At 27.4% G+C, this 20,480-nt stretch overlaps 1 protein-coding gene across 2 annotated transcripts; it reads right to left on the bottom strand.

Annotated features, from left to right (window-relative positions):
* Nucleotides 1-181: 181 nt before the first annotated feature.
* LOC103568637 (rho guanine nucleotide exchange factor 7) lies at nt 182-16,769 on the bottom strand. Of its 2 annotated transcripts, XM_014443993.2 has the most exons (10): nt 16,152-16,769; nt 15,957-16,083; nt 14,044-14,221; nt 12,467-12,881; nt 10,778-11,005; nt 8,546-8,743; nt 4,939-5,107; nt 939-1,028; nt 672-762; nt 182-561 (listed from the first exon to the last, which is right to left on the bottom strand). In XM_014443993.2, the coding sequence occupies exons 1-10, from the start codon at nt 16,218-16,220 to the stop codon at nt 402-404; spliced, it is 1,725 nt and encodes a 574-aa protein (XP_014299479.1). In that variant the 5' UTR covers nt 16,221-16,769; the 3' UTR covers nt 182-401. The 2 variants fall into 2 exon arrangements, with proteins under 2 accessions (XP_014299479.1, XP_014299480.1); XM_014443994.2 differs by lacking the exon at nt 672-762 and having other exon boundaries at nt 436-561.
* Nucleotides 16,770-20,480: the final 3,711 nt, after the last annotated feature.

Below are 20,480 nucleotides of genomic sequence, written 5' to 3'. Positions count from 1 at the left end.
AAGCAGATATCAGCATCGGATCAATTCTAAGTCGCGAAAATTAATAAAGTCTAGACTTTAATAATAATAAAAAAAACTTTTAATATTTTAATGAACTGCAAAATTTTCAGTGTGCAACAAAGGTTTAATTTGATAAATTTTTCGTTAAAAATAAATAATAATTTTATTATTTTATTTATTATTTAAAGAATGTTAAAAAATTAATGGAAGACTTATTCGAGATCGGAAAAGTTTTACAAGTATCGTGATTCTAATCAACGAACAATAAATTTTCATAAAGTAAATAAGATAATATATATAGAGTATATTAAAAAAAGAATAAAATAAAATATTTGTTCATAGCACAAGTAGTATAGACAGTAAGGCACAAAATACATTAGTAACTATTTTTTGTGCACGTATTAAGACACAAAATTATCTATTGCACCAATCCGTTTCATCGCAACTGTGAGTAACAATCGTGATTGTTTTTCGTCATCTAATTGTTTAGTGAGTTGTATAACTTGACTTTGCAAGGATCCAACTTGATTTTTCAAGGTTTCCACAGTCTGCGATAAGCTCCTACATACAATAAAATAATTTTTAAACTCATATATAAATTGTTTAACTTCAGAATTAGCTTTTGATCTGCCGTGTAATAAAATTCGTTGATTTACGTTTTTAGTACATACCTGTCATTACAAGAATCCAAATTTCCGACTTTATTATTTACAACAGACACGCTATCACACATCTTGTTAGACGATTCATTATCCAACGCAGCTGAAATTTATATGCGGTTGTTAGTTACACACTCTTATAAAATAAATTATATTTTTGCTTAATTTTAAGAGATCGTTCATAGCTAATTCTGAAGTTAAAATTACAATGTCAGTAAAAACAACAATATTATACATTTAGGTCGTGGTTAAGTTAGACTAGAACAATTTTTAATTTACCAGAATGAACAGTAAGTCTAGCGTTGACGGTCATGCAATAACCCTCGATAATTTTTAATATAATTGCGTCATCTTCAAATTGACGCTCATCTAAAATTTGAGAATATTAATTGTTAATTTAATTATTTAACTAAATAATACGTCTATACACTGAGAGAAAAAAATTTATATTTACAAGAAAATATGATTGATTTAAGTATTTCAGATACTTGAATAAAGTCAAGCAATTATGTTTCAATTAAGTAAAATTATTCCTTATGGGAATCCAGCCTACATTACTATGTAGGTTCCTACACGGAGTTTTTCAATTGATTCCCATATGGTTTCTACAACGAAAAAAATGATGCTCAAAATTTTAATAGTTTGTAGTTTATTTTCGATATATAATTAGTATATTCGATACTAATATTAATATCAAACCAGGATCTTTATATATATTACAAAATGGCTATTATTTATATTAAAATTTGATACACATAGAAGAGCTAAATTTGTAATTTCGTACATTAAAATTAATATAAAAAAGAATCGATAAATTACTATCTACAGTTATTACTATTCAAATAAATGTAGAAAAATTTTAAAAATGAGAAACCGAAAAATTAGTAAACGTACATATTAATATATAAAGATCTAGTATACGAATTTTTATTTTATTATTTACCACTAATTCGATATTTGTATATAATAAATTAATTTATAATAACGAACAAATAACATTTTATATTAACTGTTGGTCAATGGGATAGAATTTATAAAATAAGAGTTAAAAATTTTCGGTATTTTTATGAGCAAAAAATCAGTATTTAGTATACTAATTTTTCATTTGATTATTTACCACTTCTTCGATTCATGTATATTGTAAATTAATTTATAATGATGAATAAATGATATTTCAAGCTAATAATTGATCAGTGATATCGAATTTATACACTGTGAAAAATTTCCAACAAATGTTACTATGGGACACTTGTAAATTTTGTACCAGTTTCCTTATGGTCTGGGGTTACAATGCACCCATAGTAAAATTTCATGGAAATTTTTCACAGTGTAAAATAAAAGTTTGTAACTTTTGCAATTTTCGGCTGAAAAAATCAGTATCTAAGATACCAATTGTTAATTTGACCAATCATTACTTTTTAATAGATTATGCCATAAATTAATTAACTTTCACTAATAAGTCACGTATTATACCTAAAAGTAATAATATTTAGTTATTTTTTGAAATAGTTGATAGTATTTTTTAGGAATCTACAAAAATTAGTAAACTACTTTGTATTAAGCACATAATAGTACTAATTATTGATAACAGATTCCACTTTTTACTATTATTTATCAATTTTTAATAAGGTAAAAGCCCCCATTACTGACACTATAAGAATGTCTGTGATTGTTTGAATTTTTTGATCGCATTTAAAATGCGATACGTAAATAACAATGAATCGAATGTAAAATATACTAATTTTTAACCAACAAGTCGAGTGTAGATATAATTGACAGGGTAAAATAGTATCAGAGGCAACTATTGACATACCACGGACCCCATTATTGACAAATCTAAAGCGTATGCGCAGCAGTTTACAAAAAATGATTAATGACCACCGCCAATTAAGTTCAAACTAATTATAAATATTTTAATAAAAAACGACAAAATACGATAATTACAATTGAAAATTCATCTAGGACACAGTTTTATTTTTTTAATAAATTCGACAACACTATTCTTGCCTCGACAATTTTTTATTCAATGTTTTATTTATTATGAAATTACTAGACAGCGTGTTAACATTAATATATCGATATGTATGTTAAGGAGATGAAGTTACTTTAGTTTGAAGCCTGTCACGAGTTGACAGACGTGAATTTTTATGTACTAACTATTGACACCCGCTATTTTTAAATGATAATTAAGATTTATCAGTCTAAATCAATGATTCTGGGGTAATTTAGACTATAAATAACCTGAAACAGTTTTTAATGATACACTTACATTAGAACTGTATAAGGAAATCCGTTTCTAAAAATATAATCTCTCTAAACGAAATTGTTAAGAAATTTAAAACATTGTAGCGATGGTGGTCTACTCGGGAAAATAAATTTATTTTACAGCGAATAGTTTATACCCCAGAAATAAAATTGAACTATTTTTACATTTAAAAATATCAAAAAATTGATAACAAGTATTCAGCAATGTGATTATTCATACAGTTAATTAAAAAATTAATAAATTAAACCTATATGTCAATAATAGGGACCCTGTCAATAATGGAGGCTTTTACCTTATTCTATTTTTTCCGTGTATGGGAATATTAATCTGTTTTTTTACTTATGTACGCGAATCAATAGACGATAGACATAAAAATCCACATACTCTGGATTCGATAGAAATTATTTATATAGCTACTTAGATATTTATATTAATTCCCCACAAAGAAATCCATATATTCAAATTCTTACATAGGAATCCAAGTACTTACAATTTTCTATGTGGGTTTCCCATATGAAAATCCATATACACTAAGGTGTTTAAAAAAAAAAAAAAAAAAAAAAACAATTTTTTTTATGGTATACAAAAATTGAAAGTATAACTAAAAATAAAAATTTTGATAGTAATCCAGGCTCTTAATAATGTTATTAAGGTTTGCCTCAATCCATTTTTATATTTTCCATTTAAATAACACGGAAAAAAATTTTTTTTTTTTTTAGAATTTTCTAGCTCACAAACTAATCAACGGATTTTTATGCACAATTAATGTTTTTGTAGGAAATTGAACGCTCTACAAAAAAAGTCTCTTATCATTTTTTGATAAATCCCATTGTTCAAAAGTTGTTTGAGCTTCAAGTCAAATTTGTAGTAAATTTTGAGATTTTTTTACTTTTCCGACGAATGTATTAGTCTTATTGAAAAATGTCATTGGAACTTTTTGTAGATAATTTTATTCCTTAAAAATTATTAAGAATAAAGTTTTTCGAAATTCCACATTGTTGATAAGTTATTTTCATTTCAATGTCAAGCTCTTAAAAAAGTAGTTTTCTGATTGATTTTAAGAGCTTGACATTAAAATGAAAATAATTTGTCAACAATGCGGAATTTCGAAAAACTTTATTCGTAATAATTTATAAGGAATAAAATTATCTACAAAAAGTTCCAATGACATTTTTCGATAAGACTGATAGTTTCGCCAGAAAAGTATAAAAATCTTAAAATTTATTATAAATTTGACTTGAAGTTAAATAACTTTCAAACAATGGAATTTATCAAAAAATGATAAGAAACTTTTTTTGTAGAGCGTTCAATTTCCTACAAAAACATTAATTGTGCATAAAAATCCGTTGATTAGTTTGTGAGCTAGAAAATTCTAAAAAAAAAAAAAAAATTTTTTCCCGTGTTATTTAAATGGAAAATATAAAAATGGATTAAGGCAGACCTTAATATCATTATTAAGAGCCCGAATTGCTACCAAAATTTTTATTTTATACTCTCGATTTTTGGATACCATAAAAAAAAATTTGTTTTTTTATATTGAAACACCCTAATATACACATGGTTTTCTAGATGAATCCATACACTTCTATATTAATTCTTATGGGTTCTTACAAAAATCCATACTTTCTATATGGATTCCCATGGGTTCGCATGTAATCCCACATGAATTTTTTTGATACAGATTACTTTATTTAAATATTTGATTTTCTTGCCTAATACAAAGAAAAAAATTTGATTTTGTCAAAAAGATATTATTAGACATGCCTTTTTATCTAATGTTGTCTAAATTATCTTGTACCTTAACAAACATTTTTTTATAAATATTAATTTACACAACTAAATAATAGAAGTTAAATATTTAATATTTTATAGAAGTAACTCTCGAAAAAATTAATATATTTCATATTTTTATCAATTCATTGAGAAATTTAATTTTTGTTACAAAAACAAATTTTTTTCTTTTGAATTTAATTTTTTTTTTCTCAGTGTATGTATAGTAGATTATGTATTTACTAGCAGCTCGTGGTGAGCGACAAAGTTCTACATTATCAGACTTGTTAAAGGCTTTCAAATAAATTGGAGGCGCTGGCCGTAAAGACGCAAGACTCCAAGGCGATTTATTCCTTGGTGACGAACAGGACTCCGGAAGTTGCGGCTGCAGTTTCCCGATCTGGTTGCTCATCTAATTTATTTAAAAAAAAAAAAAAAAAAAAAAAAATTAAGAATTAGGAAATTCAAATGATAAAAAAATTAATTAATTTTCTTAAGAAATATTGATAAAAATTTAAACGTCAACTCTAATGTCTATTCTAATGGATTGTTTAAAATTATAACGAATGAACGTTTATGTTAGTATGAAAAAATTCCAATGCAAAAGCATAACTTCACACAACATGGCTGTGCACTGATAAGCATTAAATAATGAGTAGATTAGACTGTGTCAAAAAAAATCGACTTTTTTTTATTTTTTTCAAAAATGGTATGAAAAATATTGTTCGAGATGACGAAAAAAAAACTGTCAAAGTTTGAGCTCTTAATATTAATATCAACAACTGCGTAATCGCAATTTTTGATTTCTCATTTAAATAATATGGTAAAATGTTTTTTTAAAGTTTGGAATTTTATCATCATTTTAAAAAAAAGGTTTCATATTATTTTTCGATAAATTCAATTTTTAAAAAGTTATTCAAGGTCTAAGTTTAATCCATAGTAAATTTTAGTATTATTTGACTTTTCTGGCGAAATTATCAAACTTATGAGAAAATGTTGTAAGACCTTTTTTGTAGATCTTTTCATTACCAACAAATTATCTTCTACGAAGTTTCCAAAATTCCTGAAAACTCTTTAGTTATTTGCATTTGAATGTCACTTCCAAGAAACTGTATTCTGGCTGATTTTAATTTATTATTTTTATATGCAAATAAGTAAAGAATTTTCAAAAATTTCGACAAGTTCGTGAGAGATAACTTGTGTGAAATAAAACGATCTACAAAAAAGTTCCTATAACATTTTATTATAAGTCAAAATGTATCATTAATCTTTATTTCAATACATTAGCCATTAAGTTTAATGAAACAATGGTATTTTTTACCATAAACAAACAAAAAATTATACTTTTACAAAAACCATACGAATAGGCCTTATTTTACTACGGTGAAGTAATAAGGCCTACGGGTTAAACAAACTGGAATAGTTTACTTATACTTAATAAAATTGGTATTAGAGACGAATCATCACTTAAATTTAGCAACAATACTTTTTAAGAATCAGAAGACTAGCTTGTTTTGCTCAACATTACTTAAAATTATCAGTAGTCTTTTTAAGTCAGAAGACTAGATTGTTTTTTATAATTTCTTCTACGCTACGACAGCATATGATGGATGATGAAATATAGAAGACAGGGGACGTGGTATCGGGACTCTATAAATTTGTCGTAATATCTCTATACAAGACCCTTCTTCTAGAGTAGCCTTTAGCGGAGGCGGTTATTTTAAATATCATTTCTGTCACTTAGGCCTTATTACCCGAGGGTACCTAATTTTTCCAACACACCAATTCCCTGAGTGATAAAATTCCAAACTTTAAAAAATTTTTCCATGCTATTTAAATGCCCGTATGAAAAACCAATATATGGTTAAAATATATAAAATCATATATGTTTGCAACAAAAAAATATATGATATAGTATATTGTATATTATAAAAAATCATCTAGCGATTTTGGCCGATTTAATATAAAATTATATATAGTAGTAAATATATGTATTCCATATATGTAACTTATATGTTTTTTTTATGAAGCTATATATACATTTACATTTACCTTATAATATATTGTATTGATATATTTCCTTTTATATTCAAAAAATATAAAATTTTTATATGAAATTAAATATATGGTAGCATATAATTTATATTATATATGGCACCATATATTTTCTTTGTTATATTTAAGCATATATCTTATTCGGTGTATGTATATGGATATACATATATTCGCATCAAATTAACTAATTTTGAAAATTTTATCTGCAATTTAAAGAGCATATTAAAATTCAAGGACTCGTATATGATGAATATTATATTTTTTAATATAAAAGAAAAATACATCAGAAAATATAGTTAAATTGGCCACATATATTTTCTGATATTTATCATATATTTTGACCATATATGTTATTTTCATACGGGTGGAAGATCAAAAATTGCGATGACCCGGTCAATATTAATATTAAAAGCTCAAACTTTAACAGTATTCTCCGCCATCTTGAACAATACTTTTGGTACAATTTAAAAAAAAATTGTCTATTTTTTGGACAGTCTAGTGTAGATGAATGACAATTAGTAGCGAAATCTACCGGTTACAAAAATCATTATAAAACTATCGAATTTAAAAAACAGCCATGCTATGGAAGCTTGCCTTGATCTGTGCTCTCCGACATGGGTATCGTTTTCTTGAGCCACCAGTGAGCATAAAGTCCAGAAGTAAAAATTTTATTTTCTTTCTGCTCTGTTTCAACACGAATTCCTTTCGGTCGAGCTCCAAGTCTTTTAACTTTCTCATGAGTATTTTTACCATCAAAAGGTATAGGCACAGTAAATCTTTTACCATTAAGATTTTTGTGCGAACCAGCATCGCTTTTATCATTTTTCGATTTTTCCATCTCGTATTCCATATGGACATCTAAATCATCAGTATTTTCTACTGCAGCGTAAGCAATAAAACTATCGGCACTTTCCGATTGGCCAGATTGTTCACTTCGTCTAGGAGTTGATCCAAATGGCGAACTACAAATACACTGATGCTCAAAACTGTTTTCGTCGTTTTCACTTTCAATTCGATCGACGCATTTGTTTTGACTATTCAAATAATACCTGTAGTTAGGATTTAATTCTGTTGATGTCATGTGATAACTATCAGCCATACCCGAGTCAGACGAATAGACACTAGTTACAGGTAACAAATGACTAGTACTTTCGTTGATATTAAAAGTATTTTCCGTAATGGCTGCAAGTTGTGATGACAAGTAATCAATATGAATAAATTCTGGACTTCCAGAATCAACTTTGCGCGTTGATTCAATAGACTTCCAATTTTTCGATGATGAATTCCAGCATTTAAACTCACTGTCATTTGAATTATATAAATTACTTAAACTAGATACTGCTTTACAAGAGGGAAGAGCACTCGGTAAACTTTGGCATGTATCGAATTTCGATTGATTGTTATTTCGATGTTTAGTGTCATAGTTTCCAACAGATGCCGATGAACCAGAGAAAGACAAATTAGCATCTAGATTGCTAGCATTCGAAGGCTTTAAATCGTATCGGACATCTAACATTAACGAAGATTTTAATAGAGCTCGAGGTTTTTCGTTTTGAATTTTTAATTTTTCAAAAACTATATCGGAATTATCATCTGTAAAATATTCATCACTTTGTGTGGGGTAAATAGTATAAGATACTTTACATTTTCTCATTTTAACGGCACTTAGATCAGGCTTATAAGAATACTGGAGGTAAAGAAGTTTTTTTACCAATTCGGGATATATTAGTTTTTTTCTCACGAGTTTTGCGTAAAAACGCGATAAACGAGTGTATGGACGATTTACGTAACTCACGTTAGATATTGTTGGAGACTTTAACAGGCTAGATGATTTATCCTGAGTTAACAGTTCGATCCACTGATGACGTTCTTCTTTGTGCGCACATAATACTACGATTTTTTCAATCATCGGACCAGAAATTTCGAATACATTTTTCATATCTTCTGTGTCGTCTATTGGAATCACATTTATGCCAGTTAATGGAAGTTTTCCCTGTAAAGTTACACATGAATTTAAATCAATAGAAGATTGTTGTTGAATGATACGCACTGAGAGAAAGAAATGAATATTTTCAAGGAAAAATGCTTGAGTGCACGGAGAAAAAAGTATAGTAAAAATTACAATACTATAGTAAAATTTACTATCAGATATGAAAAATTACATTCTGTATTGTAATTATTACCGAACGTTTAATAAAATTTACTAGTTAGTAATAATTACATAAGATATTCAAAATTACTATGCGTAATGTATTTTTTGCAAGACGATTGTATTTTTTACTATTTGTATAGTCAATTTTACTATACTATTAATAAATACAAATTTAAGAAAGTAAATTTTCTAATACAATATAGGATTTATTACTATACAAAATATTAAAAATAACTATACGCAATGTATTTTTTGCTAACACGATTATATTTTTCTCCTATCTGTATAGTTCTACTATGCATAGATAAAATTAAAAGTTGGTGGGGATAGCATATACAATTATGTATTGCAAGCTCTGAAACTTTTGTCTAAAGGAGACATCAGGCTGTCAGACATAGGAAAGGACTCGCGCGCGGGAGATCAGGGTTCGAATCTCGGTTGGAACAAGTGATTTTTTAAAAAACAAAAACCGACACCAACACCAATACAGATGACATAAATAACAAAAATAATCAAAATAATAGCAATAATAATAAAAAGTTAAAAGCTAATAAAAATTTTATTTTATTTTTTTCCATTCTAATATAGTAAAATTTACTAAACGGGATAGTAAAATTTACTAAATATAACTAAAAATGAATATGCAATATAGGAGATTTTCTATAGCCAGTATTGGCAGGGAGCCTAGTATATGGTGGGAACAACTGAATCGATCGCAGCGCTCGCAGTGGACATAATTTCGTTGAATCATGCTCTCTTTGAAAATAAACATGTGAAAAGTAAATATAAAATGTTAGTGCAATGAGAAAAATTTTATAACTTGCTGAAAAATAAGCGCTATAAATTTGTTTAATTTTGTTATAATTATATATTAATTAATTAAATTTATATACGGATACTTGAAGAAAGCGAGTCAAAATATTTGTTGCGGACATATACAGAGGGTATTAAAAAATTAATGACTGTCCATTGGTAGGAGACTGATTAAACGTTGAAATTAGGTGAACGGACATTTTCAGAGTGGCCACATAGAGAGAGTCGACTGTACTTCAATTTTGTTAAAAAACTCAAATTAATATTCTACTATTTTTTCAACTTTTATTATTTTAGCTGTCATGTATTATTTGTTTTGATTATACCGGTTAACCTTATTCTATTCTAAAATAATAGTATTTGATATTTATTAAAATTTTTTATATTTACTTTCTTCATCGAAATATAATTAATTTACTTTTCTGTGACAATAATACAATTGCACTTTTTTATTTATATCATTATATCAATTTTTATATTTTGATTTTATAACGAATTTTTATTTTTTATACTGATTTTATATATCTCTTACAACTATCGAGCATGATTTTTTGTAACCATCAGATATCGTTTTCGTCGCGCTCCCTGCCAATATGAGAAATTACTAAACGACGTGTAAAATATGCTTATCCGTTTATTAATTTTTCATATAAATCATAAGCGTTTCAAGATTACTACCCAAATTTAGTAATTAATCTCATATTTTTTAGTAAAATTTACTATATTTTTTCCTACGTATATTTTAGTTACTTGCTTAATGCTAAGAAAAAAAATTTTTAATTATTTTTTTTATTTAACCAAACAATTGCTTTATTGAAGTATTTAATTGTAATAAATTTCAGAAGGTATCAACTAAATAGCAGAAATATTTGCTTGCCAAGTAATGCTTGTATAAATTAATTACTAAAGTGAAGCAATAGTTTTCTTAAAATAAGAATTATTAATTTAATTTTAGAAAAAATGACTTACTTTGAATGTTTATAGAAACGAGAAAAGTAATTACTTGAATTTAATTTTTTTCTCTCAGTGTAATAAATAAATAAATAAAAATACTATTCTTACTTCATATATGAAAGAACTCATTCTAGGACTTGTGCTGAGGACTAATAAATTCATTGGAAATAGAACAAAATATCGATCACGTCTTTCTGCGCCGACGACTACTGTGACTGGTCCAACGTACAAGATTTCTCCAAGTGAAGATAATTCTTCGCCTTCCCATCCTTTGATACCACTCGTTAAAATTTGTAGTGCTAATTCTCTTTGCTTTCTGATACTTGTGCACCGTTCCTACACAGTAAAAATATTATATTAAAATCGACGTAATCTGCATGTTAGAAATTGTCCACATAATATTTGTAATATTTTTCAACACAAACTATTTATTAGGGTGGCGCAAAAAAACCGACTATTTTTTTTTCGAGTCTCTTATGAAAATTTTTTGGTTTACGATGTTTTAAGAAGCCTCTCCAAAAATCAGCTCGATAAAAAATTTTTAAGAGATCGCTCACGAATTTCGAAAATATCAAAATGATCGAAATTTGAATTTTTTATTTCAAATTTTTTTCTTTCTCGTGGCAGCAATAGTTTATATTTGTAAAATCATGACTGCGCTGGAAATTTCAGCCCAAAATTTAAATATAGAAACGTCGCTCAAGAATTTTGAATGTTTCAGAGTGCTGTCTTTTGAACGTTTTCGAGCGACCCTTGAATATTGATAATAAAGCTTCTCGATTTTTCTACCATCAATGTGCATCACAATGAATGGAAATATAACAGAGAAATTGAAGTAATAAGTTATTTACATACTTTTATATTTTTAATTCAATTTTTAGGTTTTTTCGCTTACCAAATTTTCGCTTATTCAAAACTTAGCAAATTTTATTGTTTAAGACTATTTTGTATATTTTTGGTTATGCAAAAGTTGTATTTTAGTGAAATGACAATAATTGAGTTAGAAAAAAATACAAAAACTAATTCAAAGTATTAATCACATATTATCAGTTAATATTCAAAATTCTTGAGCGCCGTTTAAATATTTAAATTTCGCGCTGAAATTTTCAGCATAGTCATGATTTCACAAATATAAACTATTGCTGCCACGAGAAAGAAAAAAATTTGAAATAAAAATTCAAATTTCAATCATTTTTGATATTTTAAAAATTCGTGAGCGATCTCTTGAAAATTTTTTATCGTCGATTTTTGGAGAGGATTCTTAAAATATCGTAAGCCAAAAAATTTTTATGCAAGATACTGAAACTTGAAGTTTCGGTACCGGTGTTATGAAAACACACTTTTATTCAGCGAAAAAATAATTTTTTCATTACATTAAACAATTCGAAATTATAACTAAATCTTTATGATTAATACAAGAATAATTTCAGCGTTTAGTAAAATTTAAATTTAATATATTAATAATTAACATTTTGAAGTTAATTTGACATTCATATTGTTGATTTTACTTTTATTTTTCTAATGATTCTCCCATGACTATCAATTCAGTTTTCAACATAAATTTAGTGTTAATTTCAAAATCACACTTAATAAAGATCGAAAATTTGAATTTTTGTACTTAGTAACACTGTTAAGTGTTAAATAGTAGATCAATTTAAAATTTTAGTCACACAATGAAAGATGCTAATTTAAAACGGATTGTTTTTAACACAGATACACAATATTTTATACCGTACATTTATTATAACTATGATCAATAATTGAATGAATAAATAAAAAAGTATCAGACAAACTTACAGCAATCTCGCGATAAACACACACGCTACGTTGAGTATCACCACGATCGGAATGATTTTTCCCAGTATATCTTTCCAGTTCTTGAAGCATAGGCGCATACTTTTCTAATCGTCGGAATGGTTTGCTGAGCCCAGATGTTAAAACCAAAATTCCCGGTGAAACGGCTCCACTGCGTTCCATAAATTCATTAAGTTCGTCACGGTATTTATCCAGAATACAAACTGCTTGTGGGTGACCATTGCAATAGGTCATATGAACTGATTTTAATTTAGGAGCTACGGTCAAAAACAAATTTCCTACTTTGCTATCTGGTCCTTGAGTCACTGCGGCTTCAAGATTCGTTAAAAATTTTTGATGAGTTTCTAAAACTTCATGAATGTTACCAGACAGCTGCTTGTACTCTTCTTTTTTCAAGCTATGAAGAATAAAATAAATATCATTTTTTTTTCACTTACATCTACAAATATCTACAATAAAATTTTGGTAATAAAATGAATTTTCATGAGATACGACAGTTTCCTTTTGGATTAACAAAAATTTTTTTTTTTAAAAAGTACTCGATATATTATTCGGAAATGAATTAATAGATAAAATTTATAATATTGATTAATTCAAATTAAAAATTAAAAAAAGCCATTCGGCAGCCGAAACGAAAGTAGATTTTTCATTATTTATTTAATTATTTAAATCCGTAAGATAGACGGTGGCGTTTAAAGGTTCATCTAAAGCTTATAAGGTCAATTATATTTATGCTTGTCAATTTTGAACACAATACTTTATGTATACTTTAATGTTGAGATTTCAAAAGTGTTACACGGCAAGAATCACAATTGAAATAGTTACATGAATTTATTAAAAAGTGGAAGAACGAATGCAATAGCTAAATTTCAATAAATAAATAGGTAATTTTCGTTGAATATAAAAAAATAGCACTGAAATATGAAGCTCATTAGATAAGCTGCATAAAAATATTAACAAGATTCAACTATTATGTAATACTCGAAAGTTATTAAATGAGAAAGTCAAAAAAAAATGTTTTTTCCTATTTTTCTGAAAATTTCGAAATTTATCAAAGTATTAGAAAATATTATCAAGAAAGTAAGCAACATAGCTTAAATTAAAGCAAATCAAATGAATATACAGATTCAATCACCAAAAATAGATTATCTCTTTAGGGTCAAAAGTTATTCAAAGATAAATCAAGAAAAGTTGAATTTTTTGAAAAATTTAAAAATCTTTAAACGGCTATAACTTTTAAACTTTCTGACCGATTTAGCTCATTTTCGAACTGAACCGAGCTCTTTAGCTAAAGAATATGTAAAAAAAAAAAATCATCAAAATCGATACAGAATTGTGAAAGCTATCGTGGCAGAACTGCGCGTTATATTATATATATATATATATATATATATATATATATATATATATATATATATATAAATTTTTTACCACTATAATTTTTGGAACCTACTTGACAAAATAAATAGAAAATATTAAAATTTTTGTAAAAGTGGGTCATGAGGACAATTACAACAGTTAGACTTTTATAAAATCTGCTAAAAAAATTTTATACTCACATATTACTCAGCGCTAATTGTTCAAGAAAAGTATTAACAAAACTTTGTAATTCTGCAACACTAGCTCGCTCAGAATCAACCAAATCTCTCAGTACTATATCTCGATTGAGTCTTTGATAAACAGGAAGCTCTTGATTTGTTTTTTCTGGCGATGATTTTGTGGAGGAATGTCCGGATTCTACGACCGGAAAAACGAATTTAATTGTCAGAAAAATTTGATATACAGAAAAAAACATTGAACACACGAGTCACAACATTAAAAAAATGGCAACGTAAATAAGATACAGTTATAGAAAAAGTAACATAAAATGATATAAACAATGACAACATTTTTCAGTTGCCAGTTGTTAAAATAAAGCTAACATTAAAATATAACAAAATGTTCACCGAAAAAAGTTGACAAAATATTAATAACTCAATGCTATCTTTTAAATAACGTAAAAAAGTCAACATTTAGTTAACATTTTCGGATAACAAATTGTCAACATTAAAATGATAACTTTTTTTTATTCCCAAATAGTCATCATTTATAACGTCATTTTGAGATCATTATTTACTAACATTGTTTATGTTACGTTTTGTTAACATTTCATTGGTAACTTTAAGAAAACTTTTAAAAGTAGACTTTTTAAAAATTCTATTTGTCATCATTTTAGAATAGCAGAAAGTTGACTTGGAATGGGCAACTAAAAGGTAACAAAAAGCGAGACTGGCCACTAGGGTGGCCCAAAAACAACTATTTTTTTTTTCAAGTCTCTTATAAAAATTTGTTGGCTTACGATGTTCCCAGGCGGCACAAAAAAAATGTTGACTTTTTGTTAAATTTAAGGCAACAATTTGTTATAGTGTAACTAATTGTTAACATAAAGTAAACAATTTTTTTTTGTGCCGGCTGGGTTTTGAGAAGCCTCTCCAAAAATCAGCTCGATAAAAAAATTTCAAAAGGCCGCTTACGAATTTTGACAATATCAAAAATAATTGAAATTCGGACTTTTTATTTTTAAATTTTTTCTTTCTCGTAGCAGCATTAGTTTATATTTGTAAAATCATGTCTATGCTGAAAATTTCAACCCAAAATTTGAATATTTAAACGGACTTCAAGAATTTTGAATATTAACTGATTATGCGTGACTAATACTTTGAATTAGTTTTTGTATTTTTTTATAACTCAATTATTGACATTTCAGTAAAATATAACTTTTTCATAACCAAAAATATACAAAATAGTCTTAAACAATAAAATTTGATAAGTTTTGAATAAGCGGAAAAACCTACGAATTGAATTGAAAAATAAAAAAGTATGTAAATAATTTGTTATTTGTATTTCTCGGGTTATATTTTCATTCATTGTGATGCAAATTGATGGTAGAAAAATCGAGAAGCTTTATTATCAATATTCAAGGGTCGCTCGAAAACGTTCAAAAGACAGCACTCTGAAACATTCAAAATTTTTGAGCGACGTTTATATATTTAAATTTTGGGCTGAAATTTCCAGCGCAGTCATGATTTTACAAATATAAACTATTGCTGCCACGAGAAAGAAAAAAATTTGAAATAAAAAATTCAAATTTCGATCATTTTTGATATTTTCGAAATTCGTGAGCGACCTTTTAAAAATTTTTTATCGAGCTGATTTTTGGAGAGGCTTCTTAAAACATCGTAACCCAACAAATTTTCATAAGAAACTCGAAAAAAAAAATAGTCGGTTTTTTTGGGCCACCCTACTGGCCACTTGGGAGCTTTCGACCACTGAAAAATTTTTTTAATCACTTCAAATACTGTCTAATTTTTATTGAGAATTCAGAAAGATCAAGAAACATTCAAATTTTTTAAAAATCTTTTCTTAATTAAAGTAAAAATTTTTGCGTCAAGAAATCCTTTTTTTCTGTGAATGAAAATTACAAAATTCTTACCAGGAGGCTTGTACTCTTTGACATAGTTTGATGGAAACCAGCCAGTTTTGTCATTCAATGTGCCTTCCCACCAACCTCCATCATCCGTTTGTGTAATAATAATGAGATCACCCTTCTTGAAGCATAACTAAAAAGTGAAAATAATTTTAGTACTTAATTAAAAATGAAATGATTAATTTATAAATTTCAATTTACTTCATCATTATTTTTTCCCTTGAATGTAAATAAAGCTGTCACTAATTTCGGTAGATCAGATTTTGACATCGTTTAACATTAATAGAAATAACGATATAATATTAAAGACCTGAGAAATCGGGGATACTTTTCAAGGATATCAAGTCGAATGCTGATTTATAAATATACTCCAATCTTTCATAAAATTTCAAAACTTTACGGCCGATTTTTATTGATTGATAAATACTTGTATATACTTTTTATTTTTATCAATGAAAACTTGTAATTTTCACTCAAATAAAATAAAACAAGTCAGAACAGAGCACACCCATAACGCTGTGCGTTGAGGTGTGCAAAATTGTTAAAAATAATATGAGTCCATATCTAAACGAATACTTTTTCTGAGAATTTTATTAACGCCATTGGACATCATTATTCGTCACCGATTTATTTTTACAATCGCTACGCTCGCATTATATTTGAATTTAAATTTATTTATATTGACATTAAATTGTTCTGTGTATTACAATAATAATGTTAGAAAATTCTCACAACACTCAATGACATTATTCATAGTAAGTACATTTATAGTTAATGATAATGGTGATCAGATCACCAAAGGAGCAGAGAGAGACTGAGTGAGACGTCTGATGGATAACCAAAGGAAGCTCTGTGAAGAGGGAAAAAATTTCATATTTAAAATGTGATAAAAGTATTTATATAAATTCCGAACAGTGCGAGACGATACTTCGGTTATCTTCGGTTCCTGTTTACTGAAGTGGCCAGGCTCGCTTATTGTTAGCTTTTAGATGCCGCAAGTCAACTTTCTGCTATTCCAAAATGTTATTAAAATGATGACAAATAGAATTTTTAAAAAGTCAACTTTTAGAAGTTATCTTAAGGAGGTTCGACTGAATCTAATGTAAAAAAGATTTTCCAACTAAGATTTGAAACTTAGTATACATGTAAAGAAGTACTTTATCTATGCATTCTCAAAATTTGAATATGATCCACCGTCTAGTTTTTTAGAAAAAAAATTAAAAAATGACGTTTTTAAAGTTCTTTATACACAGGCTCTTATGGCGGACAAGCTTTCGTCATGACTTAATCGATTTTTTTCATTATTAACCTCCCAAGTTTAAGAAACGAAAAACCACATGCCATAAACTTGAATATTTTTAGGATATGATAAGATTTTAACAATATAGTGTTACCGTTGTAATTATTTAAATAATTCAAGTTAAACTTTATTATTTAATCTCGTTCATCAACAGAGATATATATTATTGAGGATTTGGCAACGTCGCAGAAGCAGCTGAGAGAAAAAACAAAGATAGAAATACATTAATAAGAGAGACAAGATTAGGAATTAATTTTTCCCGCTTTAATTTGAATATCGATGTGTAAGAGGTTAGAACGCGCTGTTGCCAAATCTTTTTATTAAATCATATGAGTCAAAAATAACCAAGTCATTTCATTACTTTCTTTAATTAAATAAGTAATAAATATTAATTTATGAATTCGTTATGTTATTATAAATTAAAATAATAAATTTTTATAACTATTAGGAAAATTTAGCAAACAAAAAAATTCAAACACTAATTTGACTCGCTAGTTTCGGTTGAACCTCCTTACTGTAGAGACATTATTTGGATGATAAGAGATTTTGGAAACAAAGTGGCTGATAAAAAGTATGCGGAGAGTATTAGTGATAAAATAGAAATAGAAAAAAAATTTTTCCTATTCTTTCTTCCATTTATATTTCGTTTAGTACAATTTCAAATAAGAAATAATAACAATATTTGTGGAATTCTCCGCCAAAATCTTAATCAGTTCCGGAAATCCTCTTATTTTCGTCATAAATTGAATTTTAGGTGTCCTTTCACTCGCTCTTTTGATCAGATCACTCACTTGTACAATCTATATAATAATTTAAAAATAAAAACAAATATAAACGATTTCAAGTGAATAGGGTAGGATCACCAGTACTCAGCCCCAAATCAGTAGCCAGCCATCTCATGTTAAATTATATCGTACATATATACGTACATATACATACAGCCTTTTTTTTATTTTATTAATTGTAATTGAACGGCACTGAGTTACCTGGTAATTCGCAATAGGAGAACTACAAATCTTTCAAAGAATTTTTTTTGAAAATTTGATTCAATTACTGGATTTTTTCGCAAGTTACAATATATACGGGTTTCAGGTTTGACGGACAGGAATTTTTTTTAAACTATTTTGATGTTTTTCCCGTTTTTATTGAACGAAATAAATTTTCGAAAAGTATGGAATTAATCTCCATTAAATTATCTTCAAAATAGTATGCAACATATCTTAATTCCGAAAACTAACAAAGGTATAATAAATAAAATAGTTGCCGAAGTGAGGCGAAAAAAATCTTTCAATCGTAAAGCACACTCTGATGCTTCGCATCATAAGTCGTGCAAAATCAAACTAAAAAATTTTATTTTGCAGGCCTATATTCCTTCAAGTGTCTAGATGACACTATAATTTATTCAGATTGTAAAATTAGTATTGACGTTAACCCGATTAAACACGAAGGTTTTTATTTACCGGCATCAGACAAAAGAATGAATTTTTTTAAATCGGAACGAAACGATAATATCCTAAGCTGAACACTCATCGTATCGTAATACGATCGGTCTTCACAAAAGGTTTTTTTCAAATATCTATGTATGGGTCATTGAACTAAATAGATTTTGTTCATAAATTTTACTTGATTGAATCACGGTCATGATTCAATCAGCACCTCTCTATGGAATTAATTATAAGAACTGTCGAAGATATCGGACGATTTTTCCCTGATTAAAAAATCTAATTTGGAATGATTTGAGATTACGTAACTCTTAATCATTTTGAATCATTCTGAATTGTCAGAATTATTTTACTTTCAAGTATAAATTTTGGAACGAATCATTTTAAATCATTGAATTGAAAAATAACGAAGTATTATTAGCAGAGTTTATAAAAGTCTAACTGTTGTATTTGTCCTCATAACGCAACTTTAAAAAAATTTTAACATTTTCTATCTATTTGAGTCAAGGAGGTTCCAAAAATTATATTGGTGAAAAAGTTTATATATATATATATATATATATATATATATATATATATATATATATATATATATATATATATATATATATATATATATATACGATATAACACGCGGTTCTCCCTCGATAGCGTCCACAATTCTGTAACGATCTTGATGATTTTTTTTTTTACATATTATTTAGGTAAAGAGCTCGGTTCAGTTCGAAGATGAGCTAAATCGGCCAAAAAGTTTAAAAGTTATAACCGTTTAAAGATTTTTTAATTCTTCAAAAAATTCAACATTTCGTGATTTATCTTTAAATAACTTTTGACCCTAAAGAGATAATCTATTTTTAGGGATTGAATCTTTATGTTCATTCGATTTGCTTTAATGTAAGCTATGTTGCTTACTTTCTTGATAATATTTTCTAATACTTTGATAAATTTCGAAATTTTCAGAAAAATAGAAAAAAACATTTTTTTTTTGACTTTCTCATAGAGGTGGGTAGTTCCGGACATGTATAGTTCCATGAACTATGTCTTTTGTCGGATACGTATCCGGTCGTTCCTCAAAATTCACTTTAGTATGCTCACTAGTTCTCTTTTTCGCGCCACTGCCATCATTGCCAACAAGCAGTCAAGCAGCAGAAAAATTTTTGATTGGTGATTTTTTATGGAATTTTGAGTTGAATACCAATCATAATTCATTCTCTATTTAGTATAAAATAATATAGTTCGCCGTGAATGCGTCTTAAACACGTAGGTCGTATAGTATGATGTTGTGTATACTAGAATATTTTCTATGTCTACGTTCTAAATACTGAACCTTCATGAGAATTAAAAACATTAAATAGTTTCACGGATATGATTCCAGGAACTAGTTCCTTTTCGCTCCGGAAACGTTCCAGGTTCAATCCGGAATGTTCCCGGAATTACCCACCTCTACTTTCTCATTTAATAACTTTCAAGTATTACATAATAGTTGAATCTTGTTAATATTTTTATGCAGCTTATCTAATGAGCTTCATATTTCAGTGCTATTTTTTTATATTCAACGAAAATTACCTATTTATTTATTGAAATTTAGCTATTGCATTCGTTCTTCCACTTTTTAATAAATTCATGTAACTGTTCCAATTGTGATTCTTGCCGTGTAACACTTTTGAAATCTCAACATTAAAGTATACATAAAGTATTGTGTTCAAAATTGACAAGCATAAATATAATTGACCTTATAAGCTTTAGATGAACCTTTAAACGCCACCGTCTATCTTACGGATTTAAATA

This window comes from Microplitis demolitor, chromosome 4 (assembly GCF_026212275.2).
Source record: "Microplitis demolitor isolate Queensland-Clemson2020A chromosome 4, iyMicDemo2.1a, whole genome shotgun sequence".
Lineage (NCBI taxonomy): Eukaryota > Metazoa > Arthropoda > Insecta > Hymenoptera > Braconidae > Microplitis > Microplitis demolitor.
The sequence above is the reverse complement of the archived record's forward strand: the minus strand, read 5'-3'. Positions and strand labels throughout refer to the sequence as shown.